At 43.6% G+C, this 17188-nt stretch overlaps 1 protein-coding gene across 1 annotated transcript; it reads right to left on the bottom strand.

Annotated features, from left to right (window-relative positions):
- Positions 1 to 344: 344 nt before the first annotated feature.
- LOC125293635 (repulsive guidance molecule A-like) lies at positions 345 to 8136 on the bottom strand. The gene is made up of 3 exons (XM_048241660.1): positions 7903 to 8136; positions 4462 to 5051; positions 345 to 2064 (listed from the first exon to the last, which is right to left on the bottom strand). The coding sequence occupies exons 1-3, from the start codon at positions 7988 to 7990 to the stop codon at positions 1315 to 1317; spliced, it is 1428 nt and encodes a 475-aa protein (XP_048097617.1). The 5' UTR covers positions 7991 to 8136; the 3' UTR covers positions 345 to 1314.
- Positions 8137 to 17188: the final 9052 nt, after the last annotated feature.

Genomic DNA, 17188 nt, shown 5'->3' with positions numbered 1-17188 from the left:
TTTTCCTCATCTACTAGTGGCCCAGTCCATCTGTCAATTTTTAAATCCCAAAGTGGCCCTTGAGCCAAAATGGTTGCCCACCCCTGCTCTAGCAAATCAAAATAACTGCCACCTGTCTGGAGGAGTTTGACCAGGATGAGTAGCACAACAGAGAGACGCATCTTGATCTCACTGAGTGACAATCGACTTACTCGATTTAAGTAAGACAGTCACTACTCTAATCTCTAACTTACTGTTTCACCGCAAAAGAGGAACAACACATGATCACCAGATGATTTCATCATCTTCTTGTTGTTTTGTCTTTAGAGAAGAAAACACATAAAAAGTAATGCAATATCCCAATGTTTGAAATTGCTATTGAACTGATCAGTTTTATTTTTCTCCATTCAGAAAAAGTGTAGTGTTATTTTGCACATACATACATACATACATACATACTGTACTGACATACATACATACACAAACATACGAAAACAGACAAAAGAGTACATAAGTTCTAACCATCTGAACTGTATAGAATGATATTAGTCATTGGAATCGAGTAGAGTTGAGTAGCCAAACAGCTAATGGCTGCCCCCAGCGTATCTGTGCAGCAGAAGCTTCTGGGGAGGCGGATACTGCAGTGATGAGTGATCAGGGCTTCAATTTGGGTCTGGTTCATATCACTTACACCACACTGAATATCTAGACTGCACATCCACACTGAATATCCAGCACATTCATACTGAATATCTAGACTGCACATCCACACTGAATATCTAGACAGCACATCCACACTGAATATCCATACAGCACATCCACACTAAATATCTAGACTGCACATCTACACTGAATATCTAGACTGCACATCTACACTGAATATCTAGACTGCACATCCATACTGAATGTCCATACAGCACATCCACACTAAATATCTAGACTGCACATCTACACTGAATATCTAGACTGCACATCCATACTGAATATCCATACAGCACATCCACACTAAATATCTAGACAGCACATCCATACTGAATATCTAGACAGCACATCCAGACAATACATCCTCGCTTTCTGAAAATACTTCATATCCGTCTATATCTATTCATTCACAGGGTTCAAAGCAGGAGATCTCAATCATAACTGAGGTTTAGGTCTACATATCCATGCATGTGTGTGTGTATGTATGTGTGTCCTTGTTGTGTGTGCGTGTATTGTGTGTATCAGCAATGTAATGGCTTGATTTGCTTCACCTGAGCTTGATGATGGTTGGTAAAGGCACAAGGTCTAAACACGCACACATTCAAACAAAAAGTCTACAGCTCCAGGTGTAGACTATGCAAACAGCAGCACTAGTACCAGGCACACAGACAGAGTGCCCATCGTCGCCGCCCTGGTGTTGGGTCTGAGCTGCGCCCCTGAGACCCCCGCTGTCCTGCTCAGGTTCCGGGGCTGCTGCGGCATGCTGGGAAACAGAGTCTTTAGGTCCTGTGAGGCCCAGAGAGCGGCCCTGGAGAAGCCTGAGTCTGCCGAGGCCTGCAGGTCGAACACACACGCCTGGAAGTAGAAGTCCTCTCGGGGCAACAGCAGGCTGCACTCCAGCCTGGCCCTCTCAGTGCTGTAGCCCCACTCTGGGGTGGCTGGACGGGGCAGGAGGGGTACTAGAGTGCTGGGGTTGCCCCCCCTGCCTCCGTGACCCCCCCAGACGTACTCCTGCAGCAGCTCGGCGCGAGGGCATCCGTGCAGGCAGAGCTGCATCCCCCCCGCCGCCTCCTCCCCCAGCTCCCCCCGCCGCTCCTGCCCCAGCGAGGACTCAGGAAGGCGGGCGGAGAACCCCAGCGACCGGCCCGTCCGGCGCACCAGGATGGACGCTCCAGCGTGGGTCGCCCGCAACTGAACCACATGGACGGGGCCGTCGCCGGGGGAAGTTGCCGCGTCGACACGCAGGCTGTGGCCATCTGTGCTGGAGCGGCTGCCGTCGGTGAAGGCGAGAGGGAGGTCATCTCCGTCTGCGTCCACGTCTGCGGTGGCCTGGTAGACCTTCTGTTCCGTGCAGCCGCTGAAAGCCTTAAAGATCACCGTGATCTGGACCACAGAGGAAACAAACACACAACATCAGTAAGGCCACAGCATCCTGACACAGCAGATTAACACTACCGTTCTAAAGGATATCATTAGAACCTCTACTCTAACCTCTACTTTGGCTAAAAACAATGTGTTTCACAAATGGATATTACTTATTACCATAATAATAGGATTAGAACTCATTAATTTCAAATAGTCCTTCAAAATGTTCTGGCCAGCCTGTGCAGAAGCACAGAAGCCTCACAATGCCCTGACACATGCACTGGCCACAGACTCTACAGTAGCCACCTCATGACGCCCTGAGAGACGCTCTGGCCACAGAATCTAGCCACCTGTGACGCTCTGGCCACAGACTCAAGCCACCTGTGACGCACTGGACACAGACTCTAGCCACCTTATGATGCCCTGAGAGACGCTCTGGCCACAGACTCTAGCCCTGTGACACTCTGGCCACAGACTCTAGCCCTGTGACGCTCTGGACACAGACTCTAGCCACCTCATGATACCCTGAGAGACACACAGGACACAGACTCTGGCCACCTGTGACGCTCTCGAGCCACCTGTGACGCTCTCGAGCCACCTGTGACGCTCTCGAGCCACCTGTGACGCACTGGCCACCTATGACGCTCTCGAGCCACCTGTGACGCTCTCGAGCCACCTGTGACGCACTGGCCACCTGTGATGCTCTGGCCACAGACTCTAGCCACCTGTGCGTTTTAGAAGCCTCATGATGCCCTGAGAGACACGCAGGCTGAACCACACAGTCAAACACAACGCAAGTCACACACAGAAAACATTTATTTTCTTTTGCCAACAGATCCATCAAGGTGCCAGACTGTGAGGGTGAGCTGGAGGGCTTGAAGTCTGCATGCCCTCAGAACCACATACCCTCATGTTTTCACTTCCTTAGCCTTGTATCAAAGATCCTTCTTGACCTCAAGACAAGACAAGACAAGGCAAGTGGGACGCTTCCCTTCATCAGAGCCATTTCATTTTAGAGCATAACACAACAAGACATACACACTGGTAGGGGTGGAAATCCAGAACTGAGAATTGAGCTCAACCGGTTCCAAAATGTTCAATTCATCGGAATCGTACGCCTCCAGAGTTATCAATTCTTCTTATCAATGCTGACATGTTTTTCAGACTATGGTCAATCACCCTTTCTGAGAGTTAACAGAACGTGAAATTGAAACAAAAACACGTCTACCTTATTCTACATAGCTATGCCCACCAAAGTGACAGACAGACAACATTATTATGTGTTTGTCTGATCGCGGCAACAAAGTTTTGTGTGCTCAAACAAAGGTGTTGCAGTTAAGCTATATTTGCTGAACTTAGTAGGCTGGAATACAACTATCAAGCTGAGGGGTGAACAAGAGTAGGCTACTAATGCAGGCCATGCTGCCAGGTATACATGTCTACTTTTAAAGATAAAGTGTTACTTTACTAATCCGTTTTGTAACTCTTTTCCAAGCTAACTGACACAAGGCAAAGGCACACAGGAATCAACAATCCAGCACCTCAGGTCGATGCCATCACACTAACTACAGAGATGCAGTAGCATGAAATCACCAGCAGGTGGAGACATTGTACAGCTTGTAGGACAGTATAGTAATTTATTCTATAGTATAAATTATAACCTCAGTCACATAAAATTAAAACAGTTTTCAGAGATCAGAATATCCCATTGAACTGGGCGATGTCCACTTAATTGGCATTTGACGATCATGGCGGTAGTCTCACTTACGGCTCCCACACACAGCTGCGTTCCGTCAATGCATTCCAGTGGGTGTTCCCGATGGTAGCTATGCAAATGACTTGAAGTAAAACATTAATGTGATTGGTTGGTGCCATCCGTAGATTGGCTTGATTGGCTGGTGCCGTCTGTCGGTGCAGCAACAGCTGAACTCCTCAACGCGAGCAGCGGGAGAAACGCGACGCGACGGACCCACAATTCAGTTCGGCAACGGATCACGTGAGCCCATTTAAAGTGAATGGGATGCGTCTCCAGCAACACGATGCACGCAGCTGTGTGTGGGAGCCGATAGACTAATAAACCTTTTATTTTTGCACTGTTTGGCTGGAAGCCTCTAAAGTACCCTTCACATGCATCAGTTCTAGGCTCAATTTCATTTCAGCAGGAATTAGTGCCTGGCATGTGGGGGCGTGGCATCACGATGGTTGTTTCCCATCGTGATGTCTGTCAACCATCACGATAGGCGATGAAATTAATGAAATTACTCCTTTTGACAATACTGTACAAAGACATGTTATTTGTTTATCTATCTATTATATTGGAAATATTTTTGTAAACTGGTCAATAAAGAATTTAAATTTCAATCAATGCACAAAAAAGATATCACCACACCACCACACGTCGTCACCACTCGTTACCTTGGTGAGGCCAGTGGGGCCCAGGCCCCGTAGCACAGGTGTGTTGGTCACCTGGACGGTCAGGTACGGGTTATCCAGGAGAGGCCAAGCCCCTTCCACTTTACAGGTCTGGAACTGGTCCCTGACGGTGCGCAGGTGAGGGTCCCCAAACATCCCACAGTGGACGTTCATCCCTGTGTAGCCCTCAGCGTCCGGCCTGACGGAGTGGACATCGCCCTCCACTCGCCTCCAGTAGTCACATAGGGTAGCGCCCCCTGGAGGCCCTAGGGGTGAGTTGTGGCTGGGGTCCGCCCCAGGAGGAGGGGGAGGGGGGTACCCGGGACCCTCCCTGGAGCAGTTGAGCTGGGAGAACAGCTCCCGGATGCGGTACAGCGCCGAGTGGAACAGCAGGTTTCCACGGCATCTGCGAGCCGTGCGCTTGGTGCAGTCCGAATAACCGCGCAGAACCTCACACGCGTCGAGCAGGGGGAGTAGGGGGGCCGTGGGACCCCAGTGGGCGGCGGTGGAGGAGGAGGAGGAAGGTGGTGGTGAAGACAAGGCCAGGTACTCAGCATTGCAGTGTTGGATCTGGCAGGGCTGCTGACACTGGGCTGCGCACAGAGGAGACACTGGGGTTAGACAAGACCACTACAAGACCACTACAGCCACTACAAGACCACTAGAGCCACAACAAGACCACTACAGCCACAACAAGGCCACTACAAGATCACTACAGCCACAACAGTGGCTCCTTCACAGCAAGCGCACACACACACGTGCACATACTCGCACACGTACTCGCGCGCACACACACAAGCGCGCGCACACACACACACACACACACACACACACACACACACACACAGGTTAGTGTTGAAGGTCTTGTAAGAGCTTCATGCCTAAAATTACCATTCTGAAAATGTGGTTTTATCATGAGCAAATTATACTGTAATTTCAAATCTCTGAGAAAGGACTTTTTTCACACAGACTGAATTTCCCATTCAGTCTGTGTCATGCTGTCAATCATTTTACTTTGATAATACACAATTCCAAATGCAAAGACCTACAGAAAGAATAAGCCAAATCTATGGAATGGATTTTGAGAACATTATAACGTTATAATACACACTTTATAATGACGTTATATGATTTCCTTATAATGACCTGCGGATCTGAGGTTTGGGGCAGAGTTGTAATTGGGAGAACTACAGTATGCCCACTGCTGGCATGCTCCCAAACATCAGGATGTCCATGTTGTCTCACTCAGAGCCAGACGGTGGTCAACAGTGAGAGGAAGAGGTGAGAGGAGTGCAGCCCTCATGGGGACATGGGGAGTGGTAAAGCACAGATATCCCGCTGATTTGCAGCATGTCAGCAATGGACAAGTAGTTCTCCCAATAACAGATGTAGGCTACCTCTAATCTATTTTATTCTATTATATTCTTAGTGTGGTTCGATATGAATAGTCCATGAGCCAGCAGAGAAGTCGGTTCCAAAAGAGGGCATCAAACCAAACCTTCTATTCTTTGTTTGTATATGCCCCACATGACAAAAATGTGTGATGGACTTTCCAAACCCACAGCTGAAGATTTCTACAGCCTCTTGGAAGCAAATTTCCCATTGAAATGAATGAGATTGTATCAATTTAGGTGTAAAAAGTGTACACCTAATACATTTTGCTCTGTACCATGAAGGAAAGGAAAAATGATTCAACCATATAAACCATTATTTTCTGAAAGTGTATACCCTTAGGATTATAACATCTAATCCTGTGTATTAATGCAATGACATGAGACATGTCCCACCCTCTTCATTAGTATGCTGCCCATGCATAACACTTTGGGTATTGGTAAATAGAGTATATAGCTGATACCTTTTTGGGCTGTACCATTTAGGGAAAACTGATTCAACCACCTAAAGCATATATTTTCTAAAAGCATATACCCTCAGGATGTGATCAAACATAGGTTTTGACATTTCTAACCCTGCCCTTTACTTTGCTGCCCCTTCATAATACATATGGTATGAATAAATCAGGAATTTGGCTGATACCTTTGGGTCTGTGCCTTTAAGAGAAAACTAGTTCAATCACCCAAACCATATTCTGAAAGCGTATAACCTCAGGATGAGATCTAACATGGGTTTTGACATGTCCCACTGCCAATGCATAAAACATTGTATTAGTAGGCCTACATCAAACATATTAGTGAAAAGTGTATGGCTGATACATTTTGGGCTGTACCAGGGAAAACTAAAAAATCAACTTAACCTATGAACTGACACGGGTTTTGACATGTCCCACCCTCATCATGACTTTTCTGCCCATGCCTAATTCATACAGGTATACATTTTAGCCATTTTTGTCATACATTAACTCTATATTGAATTGCTCTACTAAGCCTCAGCTGGCACCGATCGGCCCAAAATGGGTCATTCAGATCAACTCAAAATCAACAGGTTTCCTGGGTGCTGGCGTATGGGGTATCATAATAAATGGAAAACTAATTGGCGAGAGAAAAAAATATTTAGATTGTAGCAGAGACGGCTGATAAAGTGTTCTAAAGGATATTTGATTGTAGCGCACCAGCACAGTGAGATGTGTTTTGCTATTCCAGGATCAAATGAGTTTGCAAAAATAGATATTTTTGTCACGTCTTTATGAACATTACAAACAAATTCCTTACTTTCTTTGCCTATGTTAAGAAGCATTAGACTTTTGACAATCATAGGCCTATAGTCGCTAGAACAAGGTAGAGTAGTTTTTAATCACCACTTGCTTGAGATCACTTTAGAAAAGATGTTTCCTGGGTGCTGCTAACATGATTAGGGCTAATTGATACATAATTGGAAAATAACAATATTAGAGGAAAATGAGCTCACAAAGAACATCAGCATGTCAGTGAGGTAATCAAATTTAACCGTTTAATTCTAGTTTTCAATAATATTTTTTATGAATATCTGCCGATTGCTGCTGCCGCTGCTGTGGTGAACACTGCGCCTCTACACGCAGATTTAGAAACCAGTTGGCGTAGAAATCAGAGGGCACACAACACCGCTTAAATTACCCAGGTCCAAATTTGTATTCTTATTCAGCAAAATGTCCGTTCTTCCCAGACTGGATCACGGCCATCCACCCACCCCGTCATAAAATGCCCTGCTAGTATCCCATCCACCCAACTCTGTTGGTATCCCTGCATGCCTGCCTTCGGAACGTTGTCCATGACTGAACATTGTTTTACACGCGAAGGCAGAGACTTCACTTCACGCAGTGCCAAAAGTTTGTAAACAGTTACCGCATTCGAATTTGTAACCTGCAATTATGACTTATTTTGCATTGAAAAGAGACACATAAATCAACATGACTTTTTACACTTGGCATAATGAGTTAGCAAGTCAGCTAACACCATAAACAAAGAAATGGGGCAACTTCAGCTAGCTAGTAGCATATTCAGACGCACTCACCTTGTCGCGTAAAGATAGCAGTGAGCATGATGACGAAGATGCACCATAGCTGTTGTTTAGCCAGGTTTGTAAATAGACTTTCCCCCATGCCAATCCATTAAGGTGATCTATTTTGAGCTAAAACCGAAGATCTCTTAGGGTATTCCATGGATGCTACTCACTACTCTTTACAGTCGAAGGCAACATTCTTCGGAGTTGAGTTTGCACAAAAGCGCCTTCTGTGGAGGCAGTGGAGTTGCGCAACCGCCTAAGCACGCGCTGAAACGCAATGAGCGATTTCCCATAGTAAGGTTTTTCATCATACAGAGCGAATGTAGCGGTGTGGGTCTATAGACTGACATACGAAAATGCTGCGATATGCTTTTCAAAGTTTCTTCGTTTAGTTTACCAGTAAGAAAACATCCATATACCCTACAAAATGACTGCTGTCATGGGACAAAAAGCCTAGTAGCCTAGGCCAGGGGTTCCCAAACTTTTCCACGACAAGGCCCCCCAAATACCACTAGATTCTGGCCAAGGACCCCCTTGATGTGTTATTAAACCCATCGACAACACTACGGCAAAAACACATTAAGCTAATCCTAATAATTATTTTAGCCACAAGCATTTCGCAATGGAGCGTAAAGTGTGAAAAAACTGCATTTGGGGCTTTCTGCTATATGAGAGCTATCACTCTACTATTATTCTCAGTCATTATCATGGAAAATATAATGTTCAGATATGCCAGACATTATTTTAATGGCATTGTATAACAACCCTCATAGTAATAGGTATATTTAAACAATTTCAAATGAATTTATTTGTTGCTTTTATTTTTCCTTCCAACTTGCTGAGGCCCCCCCATGACACCCCCACGCGGCCCCCACTTTGAAAACCACTGGCCTAGGCTATAGGCCTATTGCAGAGTTCTGAAGTATGGTCTACAATAATTTCATGTCCAGAGAATATTGAATTTCTACAGGGAAGTGTAGAACAACTATGTAGTGTAATTATTTGGTCATTTCCTGCACATGAACTGCAAATAATTCCTGCAGTTTTTTGTAAGGGATATGTTGTGACTAATCAGATTTTCTTTGTATTTTGATTTCGTGCTCTGATGTAGCCTAACTTTTTTATGTTGCTAATTGCCCTTAATTCAGCCTTCATTTTAATGTTTGTGAATGTATAATGTTAAGATGGGCTACCACATGGTAAAAACAGTGCTTCAAATAATTTCCTGTAAAATAGTTTGTGTGAGAAACAGGCCTGCATGTTTGCAGTCAATGGTGGAGTAAGATAGTGACCAATGACAACAATGACAACATCTACCCCTAAACATTTTCCAAATTACATTCTCAGCCTCCACTGGTACTCTACACACACACACACACACACACACACACACACACACACACACAGAGAGAGAGATAGGGAGAAAAACAGAGAGAGAAAGCCCTCATAAAGGCTGTAGGCTTCTAAAAGGCTGCTGAATGAGCCTGTGTGTGTGCCTGGGCTGCTCTCAGTGTGTGCAGGCATGCTCAGTCTGCACAAGGGATGTAAAACAGCCATTCTGTCTGTTTTTACAGCTGCCACACTCAACTAGTAAACCCTAATACCTTTCCCACCTGTTAGAGCTGTCTGTGTGTGTGTGTGTGTGTGTGTGTGAGAGAGAGAGAGAGAGAGAGAGAGAAAGGAATTGGGGGAAAGTGAGACTTAAGGCAAGTTTGTGGAAGAGTTTGTGGAAGAGAGTCTTTTCAACAAACTACTAGAAGGGAGTATAGGAGTTGGTGTGAGTGTGCATATCATGTTGATGTATGATAGATTGTATGTGTGTGTACGTGTGTGTGTGTGTTGAGGATTAAAACATTAAAACATACACACACACACTCCTTAAACACCACACACACACACACACACACACACACACACACACACACAACGTTCTCCTGAATACCACACACATATATACGATGATACAGATATACAAATAAAGAGAGACATTCTGTCTCACACACACACAGAGAGAGAGAGAGAAAGAGAGAGAGAGAGACAGACAGAGGCAGACAGCTAAAGAAAAACACATCCACACTCAGACGACATCAAAGGTGTTGCCTGTGAAAAAACTCTCTCATCCATCAGCTCGGCATGATTGAAGTGACAGATTAATAGCCAGCACATGGATCCTGCTGGATGTTTGGGGAGCCACGTCACTGGTGCTGCTCTCCAGCCTCTCCCTCTCCACAGCAGCAGGAGAGCTCATTCTTTTCTCATTCTTCTCCAATCACACACTTCTCATCTGCGGGCTTTCTCTGGAAAAGGACAGGCTGTGTGAGGGATTATTTGTATATGCGCAGGCAGATGTAGGCACAACATAAGCCTGAAAGAGCAGTGAGTCGACAAAGCAAATCTGATCCTGCTTTATTAAAAGGTTAGGGATTTGGAAATGAAAAGCCCTGATTATCTTGCCATATGTGAAACATCTTCACTGCTCGGGTTCAACATGAGCAGTTGAACATGCAACCCTAGCATGATAGCAACAAGGCTAAAACTCTCCCTGCCACAACACTGGAGGCTATGGTCGAGTGAGGTGTAGCTTACACAGTAGGCATTTATATGCTAATTACAGTGCATGAAAATGCACTGTTCTGTTATCCGAAGTATTCTTCTTCTTCTTCTTCTTCCCACCAAATTTTTGCGTCTAATTCAGCTTTAACCGTTTAACGTAGAAACTTCGTTCAAACTTTGTAACGTAGGTCTTGAAAAGGACACTTGAGGAATGTATTTTTCACTTTTGTAAACTTTATACTTTTTGAGATATTAACAAAAAACAAGCTTATTTTTCCCCATAGACTTTACATTAGCACTATGACATCACAATGGACTAATTAACTTGATTTGCACCTGTATCAACTTCCAGCTGCTCAACTAGGACCCATCAAAGGGCCAGTTAAACTGATTGCACTTGTATCAACTGCTTTCTGCTTAACTAGGCCAACTCTATGTGTCTCTCCATTCTACAAGGATATAAGGCACATTCCATCCAACTTTCTATCCATTCATCCTCTTCAAACCATTCACTCATCTACCCATTAAACTATCCATCAACATCCATTAAACAATCTGCCTATCAACATCCATTCAATTTTCTGTCTATCAACATCCATTGCACTATCTACATTCAACTTTTAAACTATATACTCTGTCTCAGGCTTTAAGCATACAATCTGTCTCTCTTAAGACTACTATTTCCTCTGCCCACAACTGTTTCAAAATAAATGTCCTCACTACAATAATTCACTATTAAATAATTGAACTATTTAAACTACTCAACTATTTAACTGTTCAGCCATTTCAACTGTCAGTTGTTATCAACTATGACCCCTGCCAACTGTTTCCAAATAAAAGTTTGTTTGGCATTTTATGTTAATATACAGTATGTTTATATTTTCATGCACTGGTAATTTCCTCAAAATTACATTTTTTAGTTTAAATTTGTATTCTCTACACTTGCATTATATTACAGACCTGGCTAGTTTGCTGTTTGTAACATAACAGAGAAAGTCCGCACATTGCTCTCCATTTACTTTAATTTATTTGAGAGCAAGAGAACAGAGAGCAAGAGAACAGAGAGCATGAGAACAGAGAGCAAGAGAGCAAGAGAACAGAGAGCAAGAGAACATAAGAACAGAGAGCAAGAGAACAGAGAGCAAGAGAACAAAAAGTGAAAGATGGAGAAACATGGAAGAATTACTTTGAAAAACTTTACAGCAAAATCCCATCAAATAACCTTACAATTGGCCAACAAGTCATTACACAAAAGTTACACTCCCTTGAAAAAATCATAAAAGACAGTCAAAACCCACTTGACTATGAAATCACTCAGGAAGAATTAACACTCACACTCCACAAACTAAAACCAAAAAAAGCATGTGAACCTGACAGCATCAGGACTGAAATGCTGAAACACAGCACCCCTGAGCTGGAAAAGGCCCTTTTAAAGCTGTTCAATCTCGATCTTCAAGCTGGCTGCTTTCCTGAGGTCTGGAACAGGGGGCTTATATCCCCTATCTTTAAGAGTGGACACAAATTCGATCCCAATAACTATCGAGGCATCTGTGTGAACAGTAACCTGGGGAAGGTTTTCTGCTGTATTCTAAACGCCCGTCTACAGGCCTTCCTTACCGAACACAATGTCTTGAGTAAAGGTCAGATTGGCTTCTTACCAAAACATTGTACCACTGACCACATTTACACCCTACACACCCTAATTAACAAACATGTTATTCAAGCAAACAAAAGTAAAATCTTCGCTTGTTTTGTTGATTTTAAGAAAGCATTTGACTCAATTTGGCATGATGGATTATTCTATAAAACTTTACAAAGTGGTGTAGGGGGTAAAATATATGATATAATCAAATCCATGTATATGGACAACAAATGCGCTGTGAAAATTGATAACAGCAGAACAGAATACTTCACTCAGGGGCGTGGGATGAGACAGGGCTGTAGTTTGAGTCCTACCCTGTTCAATATCTATATTAATGAGTTAGCGGTGTTACTGGAACAATCTACAGCTCCTGGACTCCCCCTAAACAATACGGAAGTTAAATTCCTGCTCTTTGCAGATGACCTGGTGCTGCTCTCGCCCTCTGAACAAGGGCTACAGCACCTGGGCCTGCTAGAGCACTTATGTCAGAACTGGGCCCTGACAGTTAATTTGGCAAAAACAAAGATTGTAATCTTCCAAAAGAAAGCCAGATCCCAGGCAACCAGACACCTTTTCACTCTAGGAAACACCGCTCTAGAGCACTCACAATGTTACGATTACCTAGGCCTGAAACTCAGTGCCTCAGGAAGCTTTGACCTTGCAGTGAATGCGCTAAAAGATAAAGCTCGCAGAGCTCTCTATGCCATCAAAAAGAATTTTAATAAAATACAAATTCCAATTAACATCTGGTCCGTCTTTGACAGTGTCATCATGCCAATTGCACTGTATGGATGTGAGGTATGGGGTCCACTCAGTAAGCTCGACTACACTAAATGGGACAAACACCCCATAGAATCCCTGCATGCAGAATTTATTCGGAATATTCTCAGGGTCCAAAGGAAAACACCCACAAATGCATGCAGGGCAGAATTAGGCAGATTCCCATTAGCTTTAAATGTACAAAGAATATCACTAAAATTCTGGATACATCTGAAATCTAGCCCAGAAAATACCATAAAGTTTCAAGCAATCAAAACCCAAGAGGTCAGCCCTGAAACCAGTCCCCTCTGTCAGTTGGTTCTGAAGTTAACTAATACACTAACCCATCAATCTCAGACCAGCACTGCTTTTCAAAATCAGATCAAAGTAAAAGAAATTATGAATCAAATTAAGAAAAAATATCTGGAACATTGGGATGTTCAAACAAACAAAATCACAATCCAAATTAGAATGTTACTTGTCACTAAAACGAAATTATGAATTGGCAGAGTACCTCTCCACCGTAAGAGATACAAAGCAGAGACAGATTCTTACCAAGTACAGGCTAAGTGACCACAGCCTTGCCACAGAGAAAGGCCGGTACAAAAAAGTATGGCTTCCTAAAGAGCAGCGGCTCTGTGGTCACTGTACGACTGGTGAGGTTGAGACAGAGATGCACTTTCTCCTACACTGTCCAAAGTTTGAACAAATTAGAAAAATATATTTTTTACAATTCTCAAATAAAATTCCAAATTTTAGCTCCCTTAAAGACTCTGATAAATTGCCCCCCCTGCTAGGAGAAGGACTGACTGCTCCGCTAGCAGCAAAATACGTTGCAGCTTGCCATGACATGAGGGAGAGTGAGTCGGACACTTTGCTATAATGCCCAACTTAATGTCTGTACTTAATCCAATGTGTTATAATGTGTATGCTGTGTGTGTGTGTGTGTGTGTGTGTGTGTGTGTGTGTGTGTGTGCAGTATGTGTGTGTGTGTGTGTATGTGTGTGACCACATGCCTACGTGTGTGTGTGTGTGTGCGTGTGCAGTACTATGTGTGTGTGTGTGTGTGTGTGTGAAAGAGAGAGAGAGAGAAAGTGAGGGTATACACACAATTTTTCATGTTACATGTTACTGTTTCCCTTAATGCTGTCAATGTTCTAATTGTTATGCTGTTTTAATTGTGCTTTGGCAACACTGTACTTACAGTCATGCTAATAAAGCAACCTTGAATTGAAATTGAGAACAGAGAGCAAGAAAGCAAGAGAACAGAGAGCAAGAGAACATAAGAACAGAGAGCAAGAGAACAGAGAGCAAGAGAGCAAGAGAACAGAGAGCAAGAGAACATAAGAACAGAGAGCAAGAGAACAGAGAACAGAGAACAGAGAGCAAGAGAGCAAGAGAACAGAGAGCAAGTGTGCGGACCTTCTCTGTTATGTTGGATCTTTGACTTTTAGCTCCTGCACATTAATTTGGATGTGCACACGTTCCCAAACTAAAATAGTTTGCTGTTTGTGAAATGTTCATGCATTGATTTCTTGGAAATTGCAAAGAGATATGTGTGCAGCTTCAACTTCTTCAGCTGTTCTACAGAATGTCTGGGACACTTCCTGGTCCCCATGCCCGTTGCCATAGCACATGTTGGCGTGCTGGTGGTCTGTGTGGGCATGTGTGTGTGAGGAGGGGCGGGAGGGGAGAGAGATCTCAAGAGAGCGCAGCCACAGAGTCCTACAGAGCGACTCATGAGGGGGAAAAAAGTTTGTGTGTGTGAGAGAGAGAGAGCGCATGTGAGTGAGTGAGAGAGTGTGTGTGTGTACTGTATGTGAGAGAGACAGATAGTTCAAGCAGAAGATGACTTGTTAGTCTGGGTTTGAACTATCCCTTCACTCTCTGGACTCAAGCCAAATGTGAACAGTTATCAGGGCATCAGTGGACCAACATTCAGACTGTTTTAGTCTGTATGTGGTGACACCGGAGTAGGCAACCGCTCTAAAACGCACCGGACAAATTCCGGTTCTGGCACCCTCCGAGCCAAGATCGCCCGCTGTTGCTCCAATTCAAAGGTGCCTTTCTTTCCATTTATCTCTGTCTCTTCTCTCTCTCTCTCTAGTGGCTGTGCTGTCCTCTCTGAGATGTGGGGTGTGTGCTATATCCCTATGTTCTCACTGTTGTCTGTTATCAGAAGTGACGGGTGTATGTGTATTGTGTGATACGTGGTTGTGACTTTGGCAGAATGTCCTGTTGTGTATGTGTGTAAATGTTTACCAGGTTGTTTGTTGGTTGTTTATGCATCATTGTGTGATGTGGTTAAAAAGAAGCCATCTACCAGGCCTAAAGTCTGTCACTCATACACAGACCACCATCTTGTGGACAGAACGGGAATTGCAACTTAATTAGGCCTATATGTCGGTAAAACACTGGGTTTTATTAAAACAGCACCTATTGACAATACACAATTAATATACAATGTTTTAAAATGTGTAAAGCAAAATCTTGAGGTCTGAGTGTACATAGCATGACACCAAATGATAAACACTCTGGAACTTGACCCGTGTTCCAGTTGGTCCAGGAAAAATGTGACAGCCCTGTGACCTGTGTGACATGTGACCTGTCTTAACCTCTCTAGGTTGAGCAGACTGAGGGAAAAGAGTTCCTGCTGCTGCCGCAGTGCAATGGCTGCACATTAACTCACAGCAGGTAAAAACACTTCTTATTTCAGGAACCGCCCCCTTCAGAGCCTTCTAGGGATGATGGTTGTTGTTATATTGAAAGTAATTCTGCTCATCCATGGCTAAATGTTTCATTCTGTGGATTTCTACACTGAAAGGTGTGTGTGTGTGTGTGTGTGTTTGAGAGAGAGAGAGTGTGTGTGTGTGTGTCAAGCAACTAGCCTAGCCTGTTAAATGGTCCACCTCTGCAGTAAAGCAGCCTACATAAACATGTACACTTACAGTACTGTTCAAAAGTTTGGGGTCACTTATAAATGTCCTTGTTTTCATCATTAATGTTGTAAATGACTGTTGTAGAAAGAAATGGCTGATCTATAATGCAATATCTACATAAGTATATAGATGCCCATTATCAGCAACCATTCATCCAATGTTTCAGACACATTCTGTTTACTAATCTGATATCATTTTAAAAGGCTAAGGGACCGCTCGTTATTTAAAAACGGGGCCACCGGAGGAAAATAGGGGATGGTCATGTCTTTTTATTCTTTGTTGAGGGGAGGGTCACCTAACTTTTTTTTGTCTAGGAGGGGGGGTCACCCATCTTTTGTATTAATGAAAACAGCAAAAAATCAAAGTGGCTTGTTTGATTGTTGATTTCTGATTTTCTGATTTCATATAACGTTATCTTTCGTTCCATAGCTCTGTCAACATTGAACAATGAAAATAAGAGAGATTTCCCGGGTTTCTCACGCAAAATACGGAAAATGTCAACATCCGTCCCCACGTTGGAAGGGTTTGAGCAACAAAGTAGCCTACTTTATTCACGCCTAACAGCCTATATCCATTTGGTCAACTTTATCCAGCCCTAAAAAAGCTAAATTTAACTTTGGTTTACTTAGTTTACCGTGTAGCCTAGCCTAACTTTAAACAGTGTGCATGCTTATAAAGCAGTTTGTGCTTCATTCATCCACACATCCAGCTCCTAACGTTTTGACAAGCATTTCTACCAATTGACCTTGTTCCTGCCCATCTCTAGCTTTGCTGTCTCCATCCTTTCGGTTTTTGTTGTTTGCAAAAAAATATATAGTAGGCCCTATTTATTGGTAACCAGCAACAAGTGCAATTTGTTAATCGCTGTCATTCTCTCTCGTGCCAAAAAAATGTGTTACGTTCCAAGTAGTGCGTAATTCTGCTTCATACAGTTGAACAAATACATTGGTCATATAAATAGCCAGTTTATGGTCTACAGTGTAGAGTTGGTAAGTTATGGTAGGCCAACTTGGGTGTGAATATACAGGGGATTTCTTTGGCTCTTAGCCTGGCAGGTGCGCACATAGACATAGCCTACGGCCGAACACTGCAAGCGCCAATGAATCGTGCTCTCACGACAACCACGTCGTTAACTTAAATAGGCCTACTGTAGGTTAACATCACTCTGAGTTCGCATTTAAGCAAGCAAAACGATTATTTGAATACATCTGTTTCTCTGGAAGGGCAAGGGGTAACAACAGGACAACACACAGGCCAGAATGCAGGACTAATGTTATGAGAGTATTACAGTAATATGGGATATTCTACGGGAAAATATTAAAACGGCAAGACAGCGGGGAAAAGTTAAAATGATAGGTCTAAACCCGGAAAAATTTGGCATGTTAGGTATTTTTCGGTCCCT

Source organism: Alosa alosa, chromosome 1 (genome assembly GCF_017589495.1).
Source record: "Alosa alosa isolate M-15738 ecotype Scorff River chromosome 1, AALO_Geno_1.1, whole genome shotgun sequence".
Taxonomy (NCBI): Eukaryota; Metazoa; Chordata; class Actinopteri; order Clupeiformes; family Clupeidae; genus Alosa; species Alosa alosa.
The sequence above is the reverse complement of the archived record's forward strand: the minus strand, read 5'-3'. Positions and strand labels throughout refer to the sequence as shown.

Bases quoted from the DNA above. Each gene is read 5' to 3' on its own strand.
- LOC125293635 (XM_048241660.1), bottom strand. From the start codon at position 7,990: ATGGGGGAAAGTCTATTTACAAACCTGGCTAAACAACAGCTATGGTGC. The intron at 5,052-7,902 runs GTGAGTGCGTCT...CTCTGTGCGCAG, and splicing joins TGCTATCTTTACGCGACAAG to CCCAGTGTCAGCAGCCCTGC. The intron at 2,065-4,461 runs GTAACGAGTGGT...TCTGTGGTCCAG, and splicing joins GCCCCACTGGCCTCACCAAG to ATCACGGTGATCTTTAAGGC.